Source organism: Chroicocephalus ridibundus, chromosome 5 (genome assembly GCF_963924245.1).
Source record: "Chroicocephalus ridibundus chromosome 5, bChrRid1.1, whole genome shotgun sequence".
Taxonomy (NCBI): domain Eukaryota; kingdom Metazoa; phylum Chordata; class Aves; order Charadriiformes; family Laridae; genus Chroicocephalus; species Chroicocephalus ridibundus.
In genome coordinates this window covers 42,673,955-42,697,650 of record NC_086288.1, presented here as the reverse complement: position 1 = coordinate 42,697,650, position 23,696 = coordinate 42,673,955, and the positions used below count along the sequence as shown (strand labels likewise).

At 39.4% G+C, this 23,696-nt stretch overlaps 1 protein-coding gene across 4 annotated transcripts in view; it reads right to left on the bottom strand.

Moving 5' to 3' along the window:
- The window catches only part of ZNF638 (zinc finger protein 638), a 68,769-nt gene that overhangs the window by 10,073 nt on the left and 35,000 nt on the right, over positions 1–23,696 (bottom strand). For all 4 annotated transcript variants that reach the window (XM_063337107.1, XM_063337108.1, XM_063337109.1 and 1 more), the window contains exons 6-22: positions 22,842–23,182; positions 21,814–21,960; positions 21,295–21,426; positions 20,880–20,938; positions 20,666–20,709; positions 18,948–19,019; positions 16,134–16,301; positions 15,977–16,036; positions 14,952–15,004; positions 14,102–14,233; positions 13,814–13,942; positions 13,439–13,480; positions 11,615–11,755; positions 10,494–10,619; positions 6,357–6,406; positions 1,579–2,998; positions 895–960 (exon numbers count right to left, since the gene is read on the bottom strand). In XM_063337107.1, the coding sequence (XP_063193177.1) occupies positions 895–960; positions 1,579–2,998; positions 6,357–6,406; positions 10,494–10,619; positions 11,615–11,755; positions 13,439–13,480; positions 13,814–13,942; positions 14,102–14,233; positions 14,952–15,004; positions 15,977–16,036; positions 16,134–16,301; positions 18,948–19,019; positions 20,666–20,709; positions 20,880–20,938; positions 21,295–21,426; positions 21,814–21,960; positions 22,842–23,182 (3,182 nt within the window). The remainder of the gene's footprint in view (positions 1–894; positions 961–1,578; positions 2,999–6,356; positions 6,407–10,493; positions 10,620–11,614; positions 11,756–13,438; positions 13,481–13,813; positions 13,943–14,101; positions 14,234–14,951; positions 15,005–15,976; positions 16,037–16,133; positions 16,302–18,947; positions 19,020–20,665; positions 20,710–20,879; positions 20,939–21,294; positions 21,427–21,813; positions 21,961–22,841; positions 23,183–23,696) is intronic.

The window sequence follows — 23,696 nt, the reverse complement described above, 5'->3', positions numbered from 1 at the left end:
ATTCTTTCTTACATGAAAAGGAGAACACAGATCTTGGTTCTTAGCAGCTGTATAACAGTGAAGAACAACGCAGTAAAAAATAACTGCCATTACAAAACCTTTTTTCAAAGGGTGCAGAATTTCCTCTTGGGGATTAACACAAACACACTGTGCTGGTGATGCAAGAAGTTCGTATGGATTAAGATTAATATAAGCTTTCAGGTCTCCAGCTTTATCTCAGAAAACCCTTTTTCCATAAGGACCCACCTACTTACAGGGTAGATCTTTGATTTGATCCTGTAATGCTACTTCTACAAACTCATCAATATGGATTTTTATTACCTTCTTTCTACTTTTCTTTCCCAAAGCCTAAACTATCTGAGACAGAGAGGGTGTCTCTTTTCACCCTCCTGTAAACATACAGACTGAGCAGTTCAGCCTATATGCTCCCAAGCTCCTCTTCAAACCAACATGAACCGAAATTGTCCAGTAATCCTTGCTTTTACAGAACAATGCACTGGAAATAACTTTGCATGGAAGAGGTATCATAGATGGAAGTGTTCTGATGACCTCCTGTTTTACAAAATAATTTTTGAAGATTTAGAAGACTTCAGCCTTTCTTTCTCTTCTCACAAGTGTGATGACAAATAAAGATCTCATGCAGGCAACTAGGGATCCAATTAATTCTTTCTCAAATAAGTAACATCAGAGACCAAAAAATACCTCTTTTTAACACTCACTTCTTGAATTAAGTTTCTCTTCCAGATGTCTTGACTTTACAGCTTTATGCCCATAGTCTGTAAGAACTAGTAATACAAAAAATTCCCTATGGAAGGACGCTAAAGATTCTTAGTACACACACACACACTTTCGAGATAATCTGTACTTCAAGTTCAGTTGTGGTTATATCCTTACCTCCTTTTGTTTTGGACTGCTGCAGGTGTCACTTTTTGAAGTTTTAGTATTGCCGCCAACAGAAGCCTGAAAAATTAGACAAAAGTTCACATGAAATCAGTTAAACCAACTAACTTGTCCACAAGCAAAAAAAAAAAATCCAGCTTTTTTTCCCTTAATGAACTTTTTTTAAGTAGTCCAGATTGCTGCTTCTGATCACATACTTGGCAAATACAGAACTAAGCCAGCATCAGTAGTAGAGTCCAGGCATACAGTCTCTAGCAACAAGTCACAAGTAATACCTCACTTAGTAGCCTCTTTACAGTAACCAGTGTCTGTGCAGGACTTGACAAAGCAAATATCAGCTCACAAAAGGACAGAAAGCTTATTAATTCCCATTCAGAACTAATTCAAGAACATAAAGTTATCACACTCAAAGATTCGCTTCAAAAATACCTTCCTGCATTTTTTTTCCAAGTACCATTTTCAAACCAGTTACATACTTGCGTTGCACACACTGCATCTAAAAGCAACTGGTTGCCCGCCATCTCACTATTCCAACTTGTCTGTTGGCCCAAACCAGCTCAGTGGTTTACGGAAAAGGGAAGGGGAACATAATCTCATTGTCCCATACTCAACATCTGAGAGAAGCATGGAGTTAGTTACTGATCAGGCACACTGAACCAGCCTTCCTGCCCTCCTCACCTTATTGCTGCTGTTTTCTTTCTTCATGCTGGATGATCTACTCTCTCCCTCTTGAGACTGTTTTGAACTAGCCCTAGATTCCACTCGTGAGTCCTTCTCTTGCTGAGATGAATTCCTCCCATTGCCTCCCTTTCCATCAACAATAGAACTTCTGCTCACTTTACATTTGCTGCTGCCATCTCCCAGGCTTGATTGGCTGCTATCAGGTTGTGGATGACACTCTTCTTTTGATGTGATTTTCTTCACCACCACTGTTTGGCCTCGGGTCTCAGGTTTCGAGGGAGCTTTCTGCTCCCCTCCTTGGCACACGGAAGGCTCATTTCTCCGTACTGGAACCCTTGACTTTGATATATCCGGAAGAGACACCATTGCCTTTAAAATCGTTTTACCAACAGAGGCAGATTCCTTGACAGATAAAGAGGAGCTTAATGTAACTGCTTTGCAGGTTTCATCAGTTTTTGCTGGTCCTGTTCCTTTATTCTGGTATGCTTTGATTAAACTTCCCTCATTATTTTCATTGACAGCATTTGCAGCATTTTCCACAGCAGCCCCAACCTTGCCCACAGATTTTTCAAGTTTCTTCTCTGTCTCTGCCCCAGTCTTAACCAAAAGCTTTTCAGGGTTCTCCTCTGAAGTTCTTCCAACTTTGAGCACAGATTCTTCTGGTTTCATCTCTGTGGCTGCTCCAGCTGCATCCAGTTTCTTCTCCATGGTCACTCCAGTTTTAAGTACAGGTTTCTTCTCTGCTGTCTGAGCTACAGGCATCTCATGTTCCATTTTCACAGCACCAGAAACAGGATTTTTTTCAGGAGCATCCAACTTGTTGCTTGTGTGTGTGACAACAGATGACACCATCTCCAGTGAAGCTGCATCAGAATCAGGGGGCACCGCTTCAGGGACAGCCCCTGTCGATTCCCCTGCTGCCAGCTTCGCAGTACAATCTGATGGCACATCTTCAGCCTTGCCCACATCAGACAATTCTTCTGGTTGTTCAGTGGCAGAAGCAGACAACTCTTCGGCTTTAATTTCCTTCTCTGAGGCAGATACAACAGTAAATTCAAACAGCTCTGGTTCAATATTATCTTTAACTGCCTCTTCTTTCTCCACACCAGAAGGCAGCAGCAGCATCTTTTCTGACTTTGCTTCAGATGATTTGATATCAGCAGATTTGATAGATGCCACAGTAGCTTCAACTCCAACGTCCACTTTCTCCACAGATGCTTCTGCCAGTCTTGGAGCAGACTCCCTTACTGCTCTTTCAAGATGGGACTCAGAGGGCTCTATCTGTACTGCTGACATCTCGTCTTTGACATTTGAGATGAAAATGGGTCCTTTCTTTGCCACACTAGGCTCTACTGGAGGATTAGCAGCTGCTGTTTGCACCACTCCTGATCCCTCTGGATATTTTTTCAAGCCAGAGCTAAATGCATTTAAAAAAAACAGAAGAAATCAAACTATGTTGAGAATTCTACAGTTACCAGTAACCTCTTGACGCCAATGGTGGGGGTTTTCCTGATGCATTAGTGCTTAGCATTTGGAAATCTAGCCTATCAGTGTTAAAATGGTTAAAAATATTGAGCCGAATAGCTGATTAGTTTTATGCTTCTGTTTAATCCACCTCAATACCGCAAGCCTGTCACACCTTGAATCACATTATTTGTAGTCAGACCGCTCAAGGTAGTACATTCACTACAGATGTGCCCCTGTGACCTCAGCGTTGACATGGAACTCCTAAAATTTAGATCCCCTGATGCAAGGCAGACTGTGAAAGCATATATACAGCAAAAATGAAGCTTCAGTCTCCCTGTATAAAGGATTTACCACAGTTTCATGTTTGAAGACAGCAGACTGCAGTCACCAACCTAGAAAACTCTTCCAGTAGCTAGGAGTTTGAAGTTTGTTCATTTTTTTTTGGTTCAGGTTTAGGGGGAGGGAGAGGTTGCTTTGTTTTTAAACTGCATTGACCTCGCACAATAGCAGGGAACACAATACATGAGGCACAGAGGCTCCTTTTGGCTAGGCTCTGCTTTCACTGTATAATCCCACTGTCAGCTCCCAGGATAATAAAGCCCAAGATGACAATGCAGAGGACAGTGCTTTTCAGAGAACTTCAGTTACAGTAAGTGCATTATTCTTCTCTGAAAGAATCCTCCGTAGAAGATGTTGGGAGGCACTGAAAATAGCGATGTCTGTGCCCCTTTTCCCACAAAGCTCGAGAAAACGAGCATCCCAATACCTCATGCATCTCTAGATGGAAAGGTGCCGAAATACCAATGCTGACAAATCTTGCTAAGTGTCAAAACAAACACAGAAGCAGCAAATACACATAATTAATCAGTGGTTATGCACAATGGAGCAGCCTGAGCCATGGTTTCTCAGAACCTATGTATATGAATAAATACAAATATGCACATTTGTATAAACCCTCATGAAAATAAAGAGAGACGAGAAGGCTGCCATTTTGTTAATACTCCTAGCATGACGTCAGCAAGAAAATGGAAGGCTATATCAAACGGAATTCAGCGCTGATGAAAATGCTGTCTTGAAGCGGCCAGATGCGAGGGTTAACAAGACGAAGACACAATACATGGAATCAACAGAAAGATGAAAACAGGCAAACTCAGTTAACATCTGTGCTATGCAAGCACAACAAAAACAGCAATCTTGAAGATTTCCTCTGGACCCCAGGGGACTGGTCCTCTGCTGCTACAAAATGTGAGAGGAGAGATAAGAAGGGATAAAATTCTGCTTCAAAATCTTTCACACCACCAATTTAAAATTGGCATAGCTGTAACACGCCATGACGATGGATCAGATGGACATTTGCAACATGCTACAGGGCACTCCTCCCCTAGCTAACTGGCAGACCCGCAGCATTTTGCAGCTTGGCGGGCAGCACTGGCAGGAGCGATGGAGTGTGCGTGCTCCCAACAGTGCCCCGCAAAACACTGGAAGTCTCCTGGAGAGCCCGAGCGGCTCAAGTCACAGTGACTGAAGTCTTACGAAAGAAAAGCAACCTCGCTCATTCCAACATCATGCTCATCTTTAACAGGCTTCTTCGACCTGTAGTCAGTTTAAACTGGTTACTTGCAAATGCTTTGGGGTAAGTGTGCCTCATGAGTATTTCAGCTGTCAGGAGTAGTAGGACAGTCCTTGATTCTTAGCCTGGCCAAGTAAAGTCTCCTCTGTTTTAGCTGAGGAAAACAGATCCCCACAAAACGCATCAGCATCCTTGAAAAGAGCAGAGGCATTCACATAAGCACGTCAGTCACCTCAGCTGCAAGGTTAGATGAACTACCTACCCAGGCTGGACAACCACCAAGCTTCCAGATGCATTCCAAAGGTTTTTTTTCAAGACCACCTCATCATCCCAGGCAACTGAGAGGGCAGTCCCTTCTGCTTCCCAAATTTGGCTACTCCTTCCCTCCCCAGAAACATGTGAGAAGGTCTTCATATATATATATAAAATAATATTTAAGATATTTTCTGCTTCTTATGAAATGCAACTTAAAAAAACCCAAAACCAGCCAAGTCACAAAGGCTTACAAGAAGACAGTTGTCTCAGACAAGGAGAATGTTTGTAGTGTTATTCGCAGGGAAAAATGTCAGTTTTACCATCTGTTCAAGAGCCACAGCAGGATGCTGGGCAGTAGCTGGGATTCATGTAAGAGTCAGTTATTTTGATTAATTACCCCCACTAGCTAAAGCCCACCGATCTGGAATCAAAAATGTCACCTATGCGTTACTGACGTGTGAGTCGGAGACAGTTTAGAAACTAAATGCTTCCAAAATTGTCTAGGGCCTGAGTAGAAGTTTCATGAAATTAGAAGTCCAACTTTACTTTTGAAAGAAACAGGTTTTGAAAATATAGTTAATAGTCCATGATACTATAATGGCATTACTTAAAATTGAAGTTTAGGACCATTATTACACAGTTTTTTGTTTGTTTGTTTTAATGATAAAACTTATCCAGAAATATGGACTTGAGTCACAGAAGATGTTTTACGTCATATTTGTTAACAAGAACTCTTATAATGATCTATCCATTTATTAAAAAAAAGAAAACAATAATCAAGACTCTAAAACCAACAAATAGTTACTCAACAGAAATTTTACTACAGGCAATGTCCATGAAACAATTTTAAATAGAACATACCAAAACCACCATTTCTCATTTCTAGGTTCTGATTGTTAATACAGCATCTAAACATTTTTTTAAATCAATTCAGGGACCTGTACCACAGCATGAAGTTAATGTTAATAAGCTAAACACGGAAGTTTCAGTTTATATTTAGCATTTGGAAACAGAAACAATAGAGCCAGGTGCTCTGACAGAGGAAAGCACTGTAGGATGAAATAAAGCAATCATTTCCTGGTTAAATACAATAAAAAATTGTCTTACCAACATGTATATCCAAACATACTTTCCAGGACCTATGGTAAAATCCTGGCCAAATTAGTAAAACAATAACAACTCAATGAACTACACAGAAAACAGGATTTCACCCCATTTGTTCATGTTCTTTGAAAGCCCCAGATTTCAAAGAAATCACAAACATTACAGCTCTACAGCAATACACTACACGTCCTGCACACACAGAACACACAAAAGCTTGAAAGAAGTAACAGCAGGTAACAGCTGATGGATCTCACAGCGGGCCTTTTCATCAAGCTTAGTTAGAGAGATGGCTCAGCAATCTGCTTAATCTTGGATATGCATTCCATGAACAGTACAGATAAATAAAAAAAAAACCACCTTAAATACTTGAAAGGCATACCTTCCTTTGCTTGGCTCCTCTTTCTTCACTTCTTTCTTCACAACTTCAGCCTGAAAGGCAAAAATCAGGGTTCAGTATCTACGACTTTCAGAAGCATCATCACAGAATTTGCATAACCCAGCTAACTAATAACACCATAAACCCAAATTTAGGCATGTATCACCTGAAAGATCAAATGACAGTAAACTGTTCTAAAACTGTTCCCCACAGAACATGTATTTCCTACGATGACAAACTCTGCTGCTGCATGGCAGCAGAAGAGATTTTACTTAGAGTTTGCTAGACAGAACATGCAGCGCACCAGTGACTGTTTTGTTCATCTCATCTTCAAAGCTGTCACGTTTTTGAGAAGAATTAGCTTTTGGTCTGTGATATATTTGGAGGAGAGGGATGTTAAACACATCTTTTCCCAGATATCACCTTCTCTCCTGTACTGGTGAGGATGCTACAGCTGCAGAGCTCAGGGTGAATACAGTTGGCCTGACAAGTAAATATTATACAGAAAAAAGTGGCACACCTTTTCTAAAGATAAATTGTATTCCAAGTCAAGCAATTACCTACAGAAAACCCAAGGCCAGTTTCTATTCCTTAAAACCTTCTAATACAGCATTCATTTCTTGTAGGATGACTACAGCTTTCTGTTATATAGAATAAACTTGTGGTATGTTAAATAGAATAACATCTTCTGAAAAAAAAGGTAACCACAAACCATTCAAGCTCTGCAGCTATCACATTTAGTAGTGTAGGTCCAAGCAATCCAAAAGAACTTTAAAAACTCAATGTTCAAATCTCAATCTCTTTTCTGAAGGTATTCTACAAACTAATTTGAAAACTATTAGAAAGAACGTCAGATCAAGTCAATGCACGTAGAATTCACTTTAATCTTTTATTTATGCACATAATTACAAAGCCTTCAGTTTTCCCTTTCCAAAAACACTTATTCCGGGGATAAGTGCCAAAAGTAATTTCAACATGTTATAATGAATTAAAAATTATTTTGGTTTTCCTTCAGCCTAGCTTCTAATTCAAAGGCTTCTAGAGAAAACAGCTTAGGGCAAATGGAGCTACAACATTCTTATGGTACTCAGGCATATAATACAGGTTCTAGAAAAATAACTGAGAACATGGACAAGAGGTAACATACTCAAAATGCAGTGGAGAACAACAGATGGAAAAAAACTCAGTTTTCCCTCTTATCAGTATGACCAGGCATTTTGTCTCCACCTCAGATATAGATAAAAATAAAGTTTAGGAGCATATCTCCAAAGTACAGATTATTTTAACATTTGTGCAAAAGCTGCGACAGTCGCATTGACAAAGACTGGAATGACACTAATTGCAGCTATGCTTTATGATTCCAGTCGCACATCTTCCTTCACTGATACAGGACTTTCCCCATATTCTTGTTATTTCAGCAGTATTCAATTCAGACATTATCAGCAAAATTACAGAAACAAAACTATAACGTGATTAAGCAAGCACTTACATTACTGCTGTTACTATACCATTGGCATCAGTTACTGCTATCTGGCTGATCAACCTCTCTAAATCAGACAAGCACTCTGTATCACCCAAAGCGTGCAGCTGGAGAGAAATATTATTTTGAAAACAGAGTGTGAATGCCACTGTTTGTTGGCATTGAACTAAGCTCTGATGAAGCATTTATAGTGACAAAGGCACGTTATTCTGTTGCTACACAAAATATAGGGAACAGCTATAAAAAGCAGATTTGAATCACACAGTGTTCCCACCATGCATCCTTGAAAAACATTCCTGAGCATAAGCACTTAATGAATGATGTTTCGCTTATTTTTCAGTGCGAAGGGAGCTCATTACTTACATTTTTTAAGACTTGAGAAAAAGATCGTAAGTCTGAAAATTTGGTTATTTTCTTCAGCTACAAAGTTAGTCCAATAAAAGATTTAACTCTTAAATGCATCTGACATCACCTAACACAATTCTAATTTGTTCTTTAAAATGAGCTAAAGTTCACCATATAAACTGAAATACAAAATAAAGTGTCTTGGAAGAAGGGCATTATTTTGTCCCACACCAAGAGAGTCAGTAATGGGGAGATTCATCCCTGCAATGGGGAAGAGGAGGCAAAAAAACCTTTTGGAACATCTAATCCAGGCTCTGGCGTCTAGCAGAATAGAAAAGCGCACCCTACGCACCCACGCTCACCAGATTTTAGCTATCAGCACTTCACCTGGAGTGGGTCCCCACCCTGCATCAGAGGCCCCGAGGGACACATGCCAGCCCACCTTACCCTACCCCTGCCACACCAACAGTACCACACCACCACACTCATCTGGTAGAGACACAGTGTTCATAAGGAAAGTTAAACGAGTTCTCTGAATCAGGTATGTAATCAAAAAGCATTTTCAGTGTTATTATATTGACTCTAGGCTAACAGAAACTTTAACAGGCAGATCACTCCCTAATGAACAAACTTCAGCCACAGATGAAGGCACAGAACAACAGGGTTGGAAGAGCTGGGAAGGCAGGCTGGTCACTTAATCTCTGCAGATGTTTCAAAGAGTCACACTCACAGAAAGGTAAAAAACCTAACTGATTTTACACAGGCTGGGCTCTCCGCATGCACGGTAACTGCTGATTTACTTGGAAAGGGGCATGATGAATCTGCTCGAAAAACACATGTGCCCAAATCACATCTGGCTGTATATCACCATATGTTCTAAACCATCACAGATGCAACTTGACAACGATTCCAGGAGACCCCCACCCAAAAACATACACCTAAAATCTCTACTGACGCAGTATATTTTTAAAAATGTGAATCCTAAACACTGTACAGCTACCTTACAGATTCCATAAATAAGGATGCTTTTCAATAAAACAGAAGAAATTGCCAATACAATAGAGAACAAACTACGACACAAGCCAAGATCAGTATACAACCTAATCTTTAAAAAAAGTTGAAATTCATCACTTTGCTCAGTACAAATAATACTGACAGCTGTGTCAGTTGTTAAGTACATGTCTGGATGACTTTTTTTTCCCTCCCTCCCTGTTGAAGTAATGGACTGATGCCTTTGTTATCATTAACCTGAAGTTAAACTTTCTCTTGTGTGAATAAAAGTTAAGGGAGAAAACTAAGATGCCCTGTCCCTCCAGGCACATTCTGTTGTTTCAATGGTATCCCAAAGTCATGCCACTGAAAAGTAACAGCAACACACAGGGAATAAGAGCTACAAGAATTAAATTTACATGGAGAATCAATTTAAAAAAATAATAATCTCACACACACACCCCAAAAAAAAAAGCAAACGAAACCACCCTATACACTTTTTGGTCTCAGTCTTGACAGTACATAGCTCATTATGAGAAGGCAGGAGCACGCAGAACTAGTGAAATTAAAAAAATCCTCATGTTCGACTGCAGAGTAAACAGCCCTTTACCTCCAGGCTGTGAGAGAGACCACGTCTGGATTTACGTTCTCCACTTTGGAAGTCAAAATGCTATTAGCATGTGGCTAATGCTCACGTTTCTTGCTTAAAGCTCTTCATCTATCCAATGCAACATGCACTAAACTTCTTCCTCTCTGGTGTTCAGCTGCTGCAGCTTGCTGTTCCTTCAGCAAACCACCGGAAGAAAACTAGGAGCTGCTCAATACTGAAAATGATTTCATTTCTATGAGAGAAGATGGAAGCAGCTGTAGGTGCACAGACCAATGCTGACAGCAATTGAATCTGGAATCAAGAAGACTAAGGCAGATAAACTGCTAAAGATGAATCAAACTTGATCAGAAAAAAACCCTCTATTAAATCCTTTTCTAACCAGTACTAAATAGTTGCTTTCCTCCCTTCTTCTCTTTATCTTTTATTAAGAGACACCTTCATTGTTGGAGATGAAAGACATTCTGTATATGTTTGTAAAATAGAGAAAGATATAAAAGAAAGAAACAGTAACACATACTTTCAACACCTATGCCTCATTCCAGAAAACAGCCTAGTTGATCCAGTTCCCAGCTGTTGCACAGTTTTCACTCTCATCCACAATGACAGCAAATAGTGAAAGAAATAGTGACATTGTCACCATTAGCTGCATTTCATGGAAAGGTGGTTGTATTCCACAAAAATAACGTATTATTGCAAAAGAAGGAAAAAACCTTACCTCAGCAGACTCTCCATTGGGTGACAATGTACAGGACAACGTATGCTCACACATAATATATGGATATTGCTTCAGAAAGGTGTACATTGATCTGGCTGACTTGGGACTATCCAGCTGCAGAATTGCCTAAAAGGAAAAAAAGCACAAACTTCAAATAACTGTTACTTCATCTTATTTTTGTACTGAAGAACAAGTTTAATACATTAAGTTGGTATAGCATGGTATATCCAGTATTCCTGAAGGGTTTCAACATCTTCATTTTAAACTAGGAATAAGCAGCAATTTTTTATTAAATGCTAGGTTCTTGCATATGAAGAACAGTGGAGTCTTCTTTCTGAGAGGCTGAAGAAAGAAATCTCTCCTGTTTGGAATTATCTTTAGCACTAAAAAAGGAAAGCATGACAAAAAGAGTGGAGCCTGGAGCTTCCCTACCCACAGGTGTCTAACCTTCCAGCTACAGAAAAATATTATCTTTTCCTTAAAAGCATCTTCACCTGTTTTATGCTTTATTAGCAGTTGGACACTTAAAATATCTCATAATAATGGGAGCACAATTGCACTTTAATAGTTAAAATATACATACACACACAGTGACTTAAGTCTAGTTCATAAACTAAAAATCCAGTGTCAAGTGCAAAATCAGCAACATTAAATATTAAAATATCAAATCTAAAAACACTGAAAATCAATCCACTACATTTTCCCAAAACAAAAAGTAATTTCAGCTATTCTGACATTTTCACTGCTCATATCATAATTCTTTTTCCCCCAAGTTTCCTACAAAATGGGAACTCATTTTCCCTCCACTTACACTTCTAATGGCAAAGGTCAATAATTTGCCCGGCTATTTGGGAAGTTTTACTTTCAGAGCTTACCAAACTGTTCTTCTATTGCTCAGGCCAGTCAAAAGTTTGTTTGGTTGGGTTTTTTTTCCCTTTGCCACTGCCCCCAACAAATAAGACTAACTATTTTTTTGTTCCAGAAAAGAAAGAGTCAAAAACTTTGACCTTTCATTAGCAGAACATTCATGGTACTGGGAGATAAAAAAAAATAAATACCTACTTTTTTAATTCTTTTTTTTACCCAACATGGTACTGTGCACCATAGAAAAAAATACTTACCTTGTTTTTATTCTTCAGTACAACATAATGATCTACTTTTCCAAACCGAAGTCCCACACAAACTGCCTCAAGTTCTCTGTATCCATCATCTGGCAAATTCCCGAGATGCACAAACTGATTATGTATAGTTTCAGTATTTACCTAAAGAAAAGTGATGACGAAACTTGCTTTAACTTTGTAACATACTTTGTTAGCAACTACTGAACTCGGTTAAGAAAAGCCTCACAGAAGACTTTTGTATCGGTCAGGTATTACCGAAAAACAGCAGTCACACACATCCAATGTTCATACTTTCAGATTCACACAGATTTTTCCATTTTCTCTGCAGTACATCAAAAGAACCAGCTATACTTCCAAGTATATAACAGAATAACAAACTTAAAAGGATCAAGTTGAGTGTTTTATTTTAAAGGAACACTGCAAAATATAGCTGAAGTTTAAATAAAATTTGGTATTTTGAAAAGCAGACACTATCTCATCAGATTATAAATTGGTAAAGGCATAGAAACCTACCCAAAAGACTCCAATCCTGGTTTTTATGTTGGAGTTTGGTTTACTTGATCAGTTTGTAATAACATAAAAATCCCTGGTCAAATATTATTACTTGTGTTTCTCAATTTTCAAACAGACTTACCACCACCATGGGGACAGGCTACCAAGGAGACGAATAAGTCTCTTCTGACCAGGAAGGGTTCTGGTGCAGAAGGTACAAGTGGGCTGACCGCAAACGGAAAGCCATCATCAGCCACGTAGTGCCAGCAGAACCCTGGCACCAAATACTTTGTGCACAATCAAAGGGAAGGGCCCTGGGACACCAAGTCCAAAGGTACTAGTAAACTTCTGAAATCTTAAACAAATCTTAAACAAGTCTTTCAAGTATTTAAAGAAATTCCCCTCCCCCAAGGTCTGGTATGTTTTTCTTCCATTATTGATCACTTTACTAGGAGCAGAAAAGAAGTATTGCACCACAAGCACATCAGAAGCCTAAGCAGGATGCAGCAGCAGGGGTGTTGGCAGTAAGCACTCAGTCGTGTCTCTTAGTGCCAAACAACAATCATAAGGAGAAAGCAGATATCCCCCCCAGACACATTTGCAACGGAAAGTTTGAGCCTTTTGGGGTTTCTTGGAAAGTGATTTATTGTTGGCAGGGCTCTTTGCAACATGCTTTTTAAACAAAGTCACTCTTGTGAAGTTCTTGCGCCAACTGTTTAAGCCCAGAGACACCTTCAGACCAAATGACTGACCCTCTTATCAGGAATATCCTGAAAATGTTTTTCAGAAGACATAAAAGCAATAATTTCATTAACCTCTGCCTACCTACACTGTATAAAAATGCTTTGTACATCAATTGCCAGCTTGCACTGTGTGCAGTGAAAGAACAGAAGGGACAATAAGGAAGACGCACTACACCGGACAAAGCAGAGAGGTAGTTTTCATAGTTAAAACCAAAATATGCGTCTATAAAACACACTGAGGAAAACGGGTGGCATTATATACAGGCAAACACTGCATATTCTCCAAGCTATACTAGTCAGCAGCTTGTTGTTAGAACATGAAATAAACATAACAGAAGGGGAGGATCTCAAAGGACTCCTATTAAATGTTTCATTCCTTGCACTTCATGCATCGTGGAGCTAAACCAAGTGAACATTTACTCATTTTATTCCCTCCTCATTCGCCCATGAAAACATACACGAGCATTTAATTCAAGAGAAAGCTTAGATAACAATTCAATTAGCTAGTATTTCAGTATGAAGGATACTAATTCCAATTTAAAGTAACGCATTTTGATGTGGAGGAAAAGTTAAACTGCTAGCAACTTACCTTAGGGTCAGAGTCTTTGATTATACCAGTAAATATTGCTTCCTTTAAAAAAAATAAAAATAAAGCATTACAAGATTTGAACTGTAAAATATAGCTTCACTAACAGCCGATAACTGGCAGTCACTGACTCCCAACAACTTTTAAGTTTCTGCTTTATTAATAAAATCAACAGCATCAGCACTTCGGACATCTGTGTTATTCTTATATCAGAAGACCAGGACTCAAGAAGGCATTTAATAGAATCAGTCTTCAACAGGACAAACCCTGAGAATGTATAAAACTGGGAGCGTATAAAACTCAGCTTAAATACAAAGTCCTGCTCCGTACTGAAATGTTATCACACATCCTAGAATTTAAATATATTTTATTACTTACTTCATCTTTTACAGTCTTATACTGAGGCACCATGTTGATGCAGAGCTGACTTCCATCCAGTGACATGGGAAAGCAGGTGTAAAATTTAACCATGGAATCTGCAGATTTTCTACTTATTTCAAGATATGCCTTTTAAAACAAAGAAAACAATTTTTTTTTAAAAAAATTGTAATTTATCAAAAGCATCTCACATCAACGCTTGCTGCACTATGTTATCACATCTGCATTTGTTAAAATGCATTTGCTGCTTCTCTAAGTAGAAAGATTACTAAATACCAATTAGAATACCTTTTTGTGAGATGATAAAATTAGCACATCCCTCAGTCCTCCAAATGGCTTTGCTAGGTTGGAAACTTCCTCAACAGAAAATCCTCTCTCAGGCAAGTTTGAAATAAGAACCACACATATATCATCAAGTTCCTGTAAACAAATGAAAGTAAATATCACTGATGTTTCTTCATCTCTCAATCAAAACTGTTATATTACTGAAAGAAGCTTTATTTTTACTATTAAACTGAAATAATAGTTAAAATTGATTAAAAGCATGTTATAATACTTGTAATTACATCACAACCAAAGGTCATTTGAACCTTTTTAGGATTTAGGTTAAAAAACGTTTAATATGCTTTGCTACTTTCTCTAATTATGTCAGGTAATCACCTTAACTACCACTTAATAGTGGATGTATCTACATCTAAGCTAATTCTGCACAAAGCTTAGGTTGTCTCATGCTACCTCAGAAAAATTCAAAGCAAATCAAAACTCCCTATATAATTATGCCACTATTTTATACCCATGACATGCCCACATGTCAAATGTTGCAGGACTGTATGTGCAAATACTGCATCTAAAGAGAAAAAACCCACAGCAGGGCAATATAGATGATCAGAGCATAAAGGATCTTTGGTGTAAGGAACACACTCTGAGGAGAAAAAAAACACAAACAACCAAAACCAGAAGAGTGAAGCAGTGGATGTCTATCAAACCACAAACACCAAGGAGAAGATAAACTATTCAGTATTTCTCACAAGAAATGAACAGGCGGGGGATTTAAATCAGAGGTTTTCAGACAGCACACCAGAACTTGGAAACTGGCACCAACCATGTACTTACAACTTCCAAGGATGCAAACACTGACCTTGCTAGCTGGTTCTGTTGGTTCTTCACTCTTTGTAGTTGTTATTGTAGCTTCTAAAAAAAAAAAAAAAGAAGGGGGGAGAGTTAGCTTACTAGTTCAACAGATTTCTTTAAATACTGGAGAGTTTTAAGAACTTCTTGCATTACATTTTATCACCACAGTCATTGTGAAAAATGAAATACGCCTTCATTTAACTTATAGTGACAAATTACATTGGTGAGACACATGCGGAGTTCCAGTAGGAATAAGGAAAATTAATCAAAATCCCTCACTTAACACGCAAATACTTTGCTGACATTAAGGACTTATCAGTTGAATAACCACAACCACAAGACTTTCTTGTGGGCACACCAGGACCATGTAAGGTGCCAACCACATGCCCACAAAAATCTTTCTTTTATTTTCCTTTTCCTGGGCCAATTCCACAGTGATATGAGAAGAGGCTCAGGAAAATATAGACAGCAGGAAACAGGAAAACAGCAATCATACAGGACAGGCAAGCACACGTTACGGAGAATCACTTCTGTAAAACATCTACAACCTTGCCATATCACATGCATGGTAACCAAGAATTAAAATACACTTATGATTAGCAACAGACTTGGTTGTAAACATAGCCGTTATAAAATATGGGGAAAACAGCACCTATTGAACCAGCTCCAGCAGGCAATGCAAAGCACCGAGATTAAAATAATTGGTGGTGCAGCTGTAAACAGAACATACAGAAAACCTGAATCCTCTGCTCTAATCAGTTGTAAATAAAAGTCCCCATGTTGCATTGAAAAGGTCTAGTCAAAAATATTATGTCCACTGAAAAATGTAAGTCTTGAGTGTTTTTAGGCACTTCAGCCATCACCATGAACCTGCTGTTTTATGTTTCAGTCAGCAAACTTATTTTAATAATTCTCTTTTCTGATATCCTGGATCATCCTAATTCCCCGGCCTCAAAAGTATCCTCATTTAGTTCACAGTAACAGAGAGGTTTAGGATAGAAATGAGAAAAAACTTGTCAGCGTGCAATTTACCTTGGTCATTAAACTCATCCAAGTCCAACACCGCCACCTGAGACATCTGTGCAAGTTTCTCTAAAAAATAAATTCGAGAAGACATCACAATGTTAAGCTTCACATAACCTACAACTAGCAAAGTAACTTTAAAATGGCATTATCATATCAGAATTACCTAGTACAGGTGCAGGATTAGTCACTCCTTTGGACGGAGTCTCTACTGTCTTCACAGGCTCTGTAACTCTACCCCCTTCTGTGATGTTCTTTGGGTCTGACAGCTTAGTTTCCCCAGCTTCCATTTCAGCTTCTGTTGAAATCTGAAGGTCTTCATCTACAGATTTTGCTGGTAGGTAACAGCAGAAAAAAAGCACTCTTCATTTCAATATATTAAACTAATAGATTTGCAAAAGAAGAATGAACTGCACTATACATTTTTCTGCCAGATATTCAGAGAACTCCTATCACATAAATTCCTGCTCCTTGTTACATACAGCAAAAGCTGTATGAAATCGTACATACAGCATACATTTAGCCTGTTTAGGAGCATGGTTGAGAGTGTCCCTTGGGAGGCAGTTTTGAAGAGCAAAGGTGCCCAGGAAAGCTGGTCATACTTCAAGCAGGTGCTCTTAGAAGCACAGGAGAAGGCTATCCCCATGTCCCGAAAGACGAGCCGACGGGGAAGAAGGCCAGCCTGGCTAAATAGAGAGCTTTGGCTGGACCTCAGGAAAAAAAGGAAGGCTTACATTCTCTGGAAAAGGGGCTTAGCAACTTATGAGGATTATCAAGATACAACAAAGCTATGCAGGGGGAAGATTAGAAGGGCCAAAGCTCAATCAGAACTCAGCTTGGCCACAGCAGTTAAAGACAACAAGAAGAGATTTTTCCAGTATATCAACAGAAAAAGGAAAACTAGGGAAAATATAGGTCCACTGATGAATGAGACGGGTGCCCTAGTGGTGGAAGACACAGAGAAGGCAGAGTTACTGAATGCCTTCTTTTCTTCGGTCTTCACTCATAAAGCCGTCCCTCACGAATCCCATACCCTGGAGGCAAGGGGGAAGGTCTGGAGAGAGGAAGATTTTCCCTTAGTTGAGGAGGACCGGGTCAGAGACCACTTGGCCAAGCTGGACATTCATAAATCCATGGGCCCTGACAGGATGCACCCGCGAGTGCTGAGAGAGCTGGCAGATGTTATCGCTAGACCACTCTCCATTGTCTTTGCAAGGTCATGGGGAACAGGAGAGGTGCCTGAGGACTGAAGGAAGGCTGACATCACTCCAATCTTCAAAAAAGGCAAGAAGGAGGACCCAGGGAACTACAGGCCAGTTAGCCTCACCTCTGTCCCTGGGAAGGTAATGGAGCGACTCATTCTGGATGTCGTCTCCAAACACATAGAGGAACAGGAAGTTATTGGAAGTGGTCAGCATGGATTTACCAAGGGCAAATCATGCCTGACCAATCTGATAGCTTTCTATGATGTTATAACGGGTTGGCTGGATGAGGGGAGAGCCGTAGATGTCATCTACCTTGACCTTAGCAAGGCTTTTGACACTGTCTCCCATAACATCCTCATTAGGAAGCTGAGGAAGTATGGGCTAGACGAGGTGACAGTGAGGTGGATCGAGAGCTGGCTGAGTGACAGAACTCAGAGGGTTGTGATCAGCGGCATAGAGTCCAGTTGGAGGCCTGTAACGAGTGATGTCCCTCAGGGGTCAATACTTGGACCAATTTTGTTCAATATATTCATTAATGACCTAGATGAGGGGACAGAGTGTATCCTCAGCAAGTTTGCTGATGATACCAAGCTGGGAGGGGTGGCCGACACTCCAGAGGGCCGTGCTGCCATCCAGTGTGACCTGGACAGGCTGGAGAGCTGGGCAGAGAAGAACCTAATGAGGTTCAACAAAAGCAAGTGTAGGGCCCTGCACCTGGGAAGGAAGAATGCCAAACACCAGTATATGTTAGGGGCGGACATGCTGGGAAGCAGCTCTGAGGAGAAGGACCTGGGGGTCCTGGTAGACAGCAAATTATCCATGAGCCAGCAGTGTGCCCTTGTCGCCAAGAAGGCCAATGGCATCCTGGGCTGCACAGGGAAGAGTGTGGCCAGTAGGTCGAGGGAGGTCATTCTCCCCCTCTACTCTGCACTGGTGAGGCCACAACTGGAGTACTGCGTCCAGTTTTGGGCTCCCCAGTTCAAGAGGGACACGGAACTACTGGAGCGAGTCCAGCGTAGGGCAACCAAGATGATTATGGGACTGGAGCACCTCCCTTATGAGGAAAGGCTGAAAGAGCTGGGACTCTTTAGCCTGGAGAAGAGAAGGTTGAGGGGGGACCTGATTAATGTTTACAAGTATCTAAAGGGTGGGTTTAAGGAGGACGGAGCCAGGCTCTTTTCAATGGTTCCCAGCGACAGGACAAGGGGCAATGGGCACAAGCTAGAACATAGGAAGTTCCATTCAAATACACGGAAAAACTTCTTTACAGTGAGGGTGACAGAGCACTGGAACAGGCTGCCCAGGGAGGTTGTGGAGTCCCCTTCTCTGGAGATTTTCAAGACCCACCTGGATGCAGCCCTGAGGGATGTGCTTTAGGCAATCCTGCTCTAGCAGGGGAGTTGGACTAGATGATCTCTAGAGGTCCCTTCCAACTCTGAAGATTCCGTGATTCCGTGAAAAGCTCATTCCAGCTTTGCAAAACAGCTGTGTGGCTGTGGTGATGTGAAAGGGTCTGCTTCCTCAAACTCAACTACTTTCCCTCGTCCTTTGCTATTCTAGATGTACAATCAGCACTGATAATCACTGCATTAGCCAAGGCACAAGAAGGGCGCTTGCCTGTCCAACAACCTACTACATTGGCAAGCCCAGAAAAAGTTGTGAAAAGCTTGGACTCACTACCTTAAATACCTGTTTTGGAAAGTGGGCAGCAGGGAGACAGAAAAGCACCTGCCTATGTTTTCTGAGCAAAGTGTAAAAGTTCTCATTTGTCTTACCCACAGTATTTGAAGTTTTCTTGATCTTCTTATCTCCTGTCATGGATGATTTCTTAGTCTTTTCTTTTTTACCTACATAAAATAACCAAAATCAAGTAAGTCAGTAAAGATGCTTATTTCTTTAATCTTACATTTGTAAAGTTACAGTATAAAAATACATACAAAAATAGTTTAATCTGCAAAAATTCAACAGACATGACAAAAAAAAATCCCAAAACATAATTCCAACAAAATACTGAATGAAAGCCATGAAGTAAGGTATCTTTTGTGAATCTGTTTAGGATTCTGGTGAGAAAACCTTGCTCCTGAAAAAGAGTTGGTGTTTTCTTTCTCTTAAATGACTATAAACAATTCCCAGTTTCCACCTGTGAGACAGCTCTTGAAACGCACTGTTACATGACTCTTAATTCCATTCTGGACATTGGATTCAGAAGTGACCACGCTAACAAATGACTCAAGACCAATACATCTTTAAAAAAGACAATTTCCCAACAAAATAATGTCTGGTCCTTGACATTGCTCCAAAAAAAATGCTCATGAAAGCCAATAATATAAGCAACAAAAAAATGATATGGCTGTTACTTCCAATGTTTTAATAGTATCAAATTTTTGTAAAGTTTCATTGGCTTTTGATGTATTTGCTGCAGTTTGTCCTGTTTTCATTGAAGTACTACCAAAAAAAAAAAGTTCTTCTCTAACAGCTTGACATACAAGTTCTTCTGCCAGACCAGGTAATAATTCCTGAATATTTCTGAAATAATTTCTGTCAGGATCAATAGAAGACCAGGACAGAAATTTAAAAGCATTTGTAACATGCAAAAAACATAAGACACCAAGAAGCACTAACAATAACTGTGAAAGAGAACACTAAATACGTTATATATTAGGCTTAAAGTCAGCTTGAAGAATTATATTTATTTCATGGAGCCCAAAGTGCCACATTTCTCTTCAACAGATGCACAAATGTTTAAAATTAGAGTATAAGCACAGGTCAAGCTAGGGGTTCTTTACTGCCACTTGAGGGTTGTTTTTTGTGGGTTTTGTTTTGTTGTTTTTCTTTTTAAGAAAGAAAGATAGGGTCACATGAAAAGGAAAACATTTGAAAGTATAAACTAGACGTTTTCTTATAGCTCTCTGAACTTGCTTTCAGTCACTATTATGCAAATCACTCACACAAAAACAAAGAAAGGGGAAAAAAGGGGGAGGGCAATAAGAGAGTGTCCTGGTTTCAGCTGAGATAAGAGTTAATTTTCTTTCTAGTGATTGCTGTGTTTTCCGATTTGGCATGAAAGGAATATCAATAATGGGTATTGTTTTAGTTGTTGCTAAGTGATGTTTATACTAGTCAAGGACTTTTTTCAGCTTCCCATAGAAGCTGAGGAGGAGCATAGACAGAACAATATAGAATGCACAATGGAATATTCCATACCATAGATGTCATGCTCGGTATATAAATGGGGTTTGGCCGGGTGGGGAGGGGAGGCGGAAATCCGCAATCTCTGCTCAGGTCAGGCTGGGCAACCAATTCACCAGGCAACGAGAGTGACTTGTCTTGTATTTTCTTTTACCATTATTATGTTCCTTTTCCATTACTGTTCTATTAAACTGTATTTATCTCAACCCACACGGTTTTTTTTCTCCCTCTTCTCCCTGCCCTTCAGGGGAGGGTTAAACCAGGACACAGAGGTATTATCAGATACAAGGTAACCAAACCTTACCTGTAACAGATTTAGTTGTCCTAGTGGTCGTGTTCTGATCTTTTCTTTTATGAGCAAAAAATAAAGAAAAATCAGTTTTAAAGACAATTAATGAACATCAAAACAGCTTAAAAAAGCCCAAAAACAATAAAACACAGGAAGTCAAACAGATATGAACCCATTTGGTTTCCAATCGTTATTATTAACACTAAATGCATGTAATGATAACACTTACTTCGTACTTCGTGCAACTTTTTTAATATTCTGAGGCCGTTTTTTAATATTCATTTTGGTCTGGAATAGACAGAAAGAAAAACTTTTACATGTCATTTATACTTTATTTATAAATGTATATACAGACAAATATAAAAATGGTATTAATAATTATTAGTAGTAATTAAGTATATATATTAATATAGGTTGTATCTTTCACTGCTTATTAAACTGATACCATTCACAAGCACCAAATTTAACAAGAAAAATGGAATTACAAAGTGCATTTGCATATTTAGTTTAGACTGCCGTTTATGAAAACAGAATTAAAAATATATTAAAACAACTAAATCTGTTTTTCTGAAGAACATCAAGTTTTGGAGCAGAATACCAAGCCACACACAAAATATTACGTTGTTCACTAACAGGCTGCTTACCTGGCCAGGAGATGCTTTTGGCTTTTCTGCTACACTTATTTTCACCCGTTTCCCATTTACCAGCACTGGCACAGTTTCACCGTATTTCACAGCTGCTATTACAGCTTCTTTGAAGTTCATCTCCAAGAAGGCCTAAAATAAATGGTACTTTGGGTCTTTGTTTATACTACAGGCACAAGATACAATTCACTGCAATTTTTCCTTAGCAAAACTGCTCGTGACAGAACTGCATGTACTTCTCTCTCTAAGTTCGTGTGGAGTTTGATGAAAACGTCTGGATTTCAGCATAATACAAAAAGCATCCTACTTCCTCTAACATTGAAGACTTGGGTAGCAAGCAAGACTGAATTTATAAAGTTAAGATTCCCAGCTATTCCAAGATTACCTATGTGATCTTTAATGACAAACTGTTCAGGAAGCCTTATCCTATGTTTAGCTGAGGATCCAAATACTACACTTTTTCATTGCTTGACAATTTCTTTTGCATCCTGACACAGAATTTTTTACAGGAATGCTCACCTCATTTCTAGAGCGAAGTACGAGAAGATCACTAACTTTGCCAAATGGCTGAACAATTTTTTTAATATCTTGATCTGAAAAGCCATCATCTGGTAAATCAGATATTTGAAGGACTGTCCCACAACTCAGCAATTCTTCTCTCAACAGCTACGAATTGAAAAGAAAAGAAATACTTTCCAAGTCAAGTCCAGTAAGAGGAAGAAAAAAGAATCTGTAATAAAAATTACTTCAAAATAGACATATCGCTTAGTTCACAGTGGTATTTCCAGTTTTTTGCTTTCTAACACAAGGACAGAGACACAATTTTGTTGTTCTACTACTCCGTCTCAATCTTCGGTTATTAGAAGACATGACATAGGATTTACCAACTTATACAATACAACCTTTTTATTTTTATTGAGTACTATAAATCTATGTAATTCCAGTTGTCTGGGCTGCATGGGTAAGGAGCTGCACAACTCCACTACCTTCCTTTCAATGCTACCCATTAGCTTCAACAGCACTAGGAAATGTTCTCTTTGCTTATCATTTAGAGGCTAGAAACTACCAGGGACGACTGCATCTACAACTAAAATACAATCTGGTTTATAGGTGCTGTTTCTAAGAGATCCAAAGGGTCGGTATGACGGACTAAGACAACACTGGCTTCAGATCCTTCTTACAACAGTAGTAAAATTTCTCTGCCTCATTTTTTTTGCTTGACAGGGCAAAAACGAACACTTTCTGCCTCCTGTTCTTTACTTTTATTTACACAATAAGATCCTCCAAACAGAGCTCATTACTCAGTTTATACAAATTTAATGGACATTTCTTTCTGCTGTTGGAAAGCGCACTGGAGAGGTTTTGCTTCACATCTCTTAAAAAACCCTTGCAGTGTAAATTACCACACTTACTTGCAGCCAGCAAATCTCTACATTAAGACGGCACAGAATCAGCAAACAGAATGGTTAATCTTGCCACAAGTGATCCCCCTGAAATGAGATACTAACCGAATTCTTAAAATCAGAGAAAAATATTAAAAGACTCACCCTATTACAAGGAGTAGGACATGGTCCACTGGTTCCTGTGGATAAGTCTTCCTCATCCTCTTCCACTTCCTTGTTTTGGGGCAAATCTTCAGTTTCAGGAGATGAAGAACTTGACCCCAGCAAAGAAGGCATGTCTTTCTTCGAAGCTTTTGCTGAAATACTTATTTTCAGTGGCTTCTTCATATTTCCAGGCATCTTCCCTAAGGGTCCATGAGAATGTGGTGATTTTCCTGATCCCGAAGACCCTTGCCCAGCTGCTCGAAGTGACTTGTGTTTATTGAACTCTGCTACAAAGCCAGGTCCCAAACTTTTCACTACTGCCTCCAGAGCTGCCTTTCTGTCTGTGAGGGGAAGAGAAAATAAACTGGGTTTTGTTTGTTTGTTTTTAAAAGAAAACTTCATATATTGCTGTTTGGTTTTCTACAGTTTCAGTCTCACCACCCACTCCTGATGCAATCTTGAGACTCACTGAAGTTAGAGAACCTTAATCACGCTCTAGCAGAGATGGTCTATAAATAATAATAAACCTCTGTACTATTTTCACAGTGTTGTTGTGTAACTTGACATTTTTAGTTAGACTGACAGTGTGACTGTGGCAATGACATCTACAAAAATCCTAACGGCTGGAGCAGAAGAATGACTGTTCCATTTTGTATGGCAGGGAACGTAAGAAAAGAAATGAAGTTTTCAAGACCTTGATCCTTCTCTCACATACTGATGCACAGCAGTACTTACCATCTTGATGCCGTCCTGCTAAATTCTGTATCCTTCTGTCTTGCTCCTTGTCCTACAGACTTTTGTTTTAAATTATTCTTTAATGATCTGCTACAACATTAATTTCCTGTATGCTTTCTT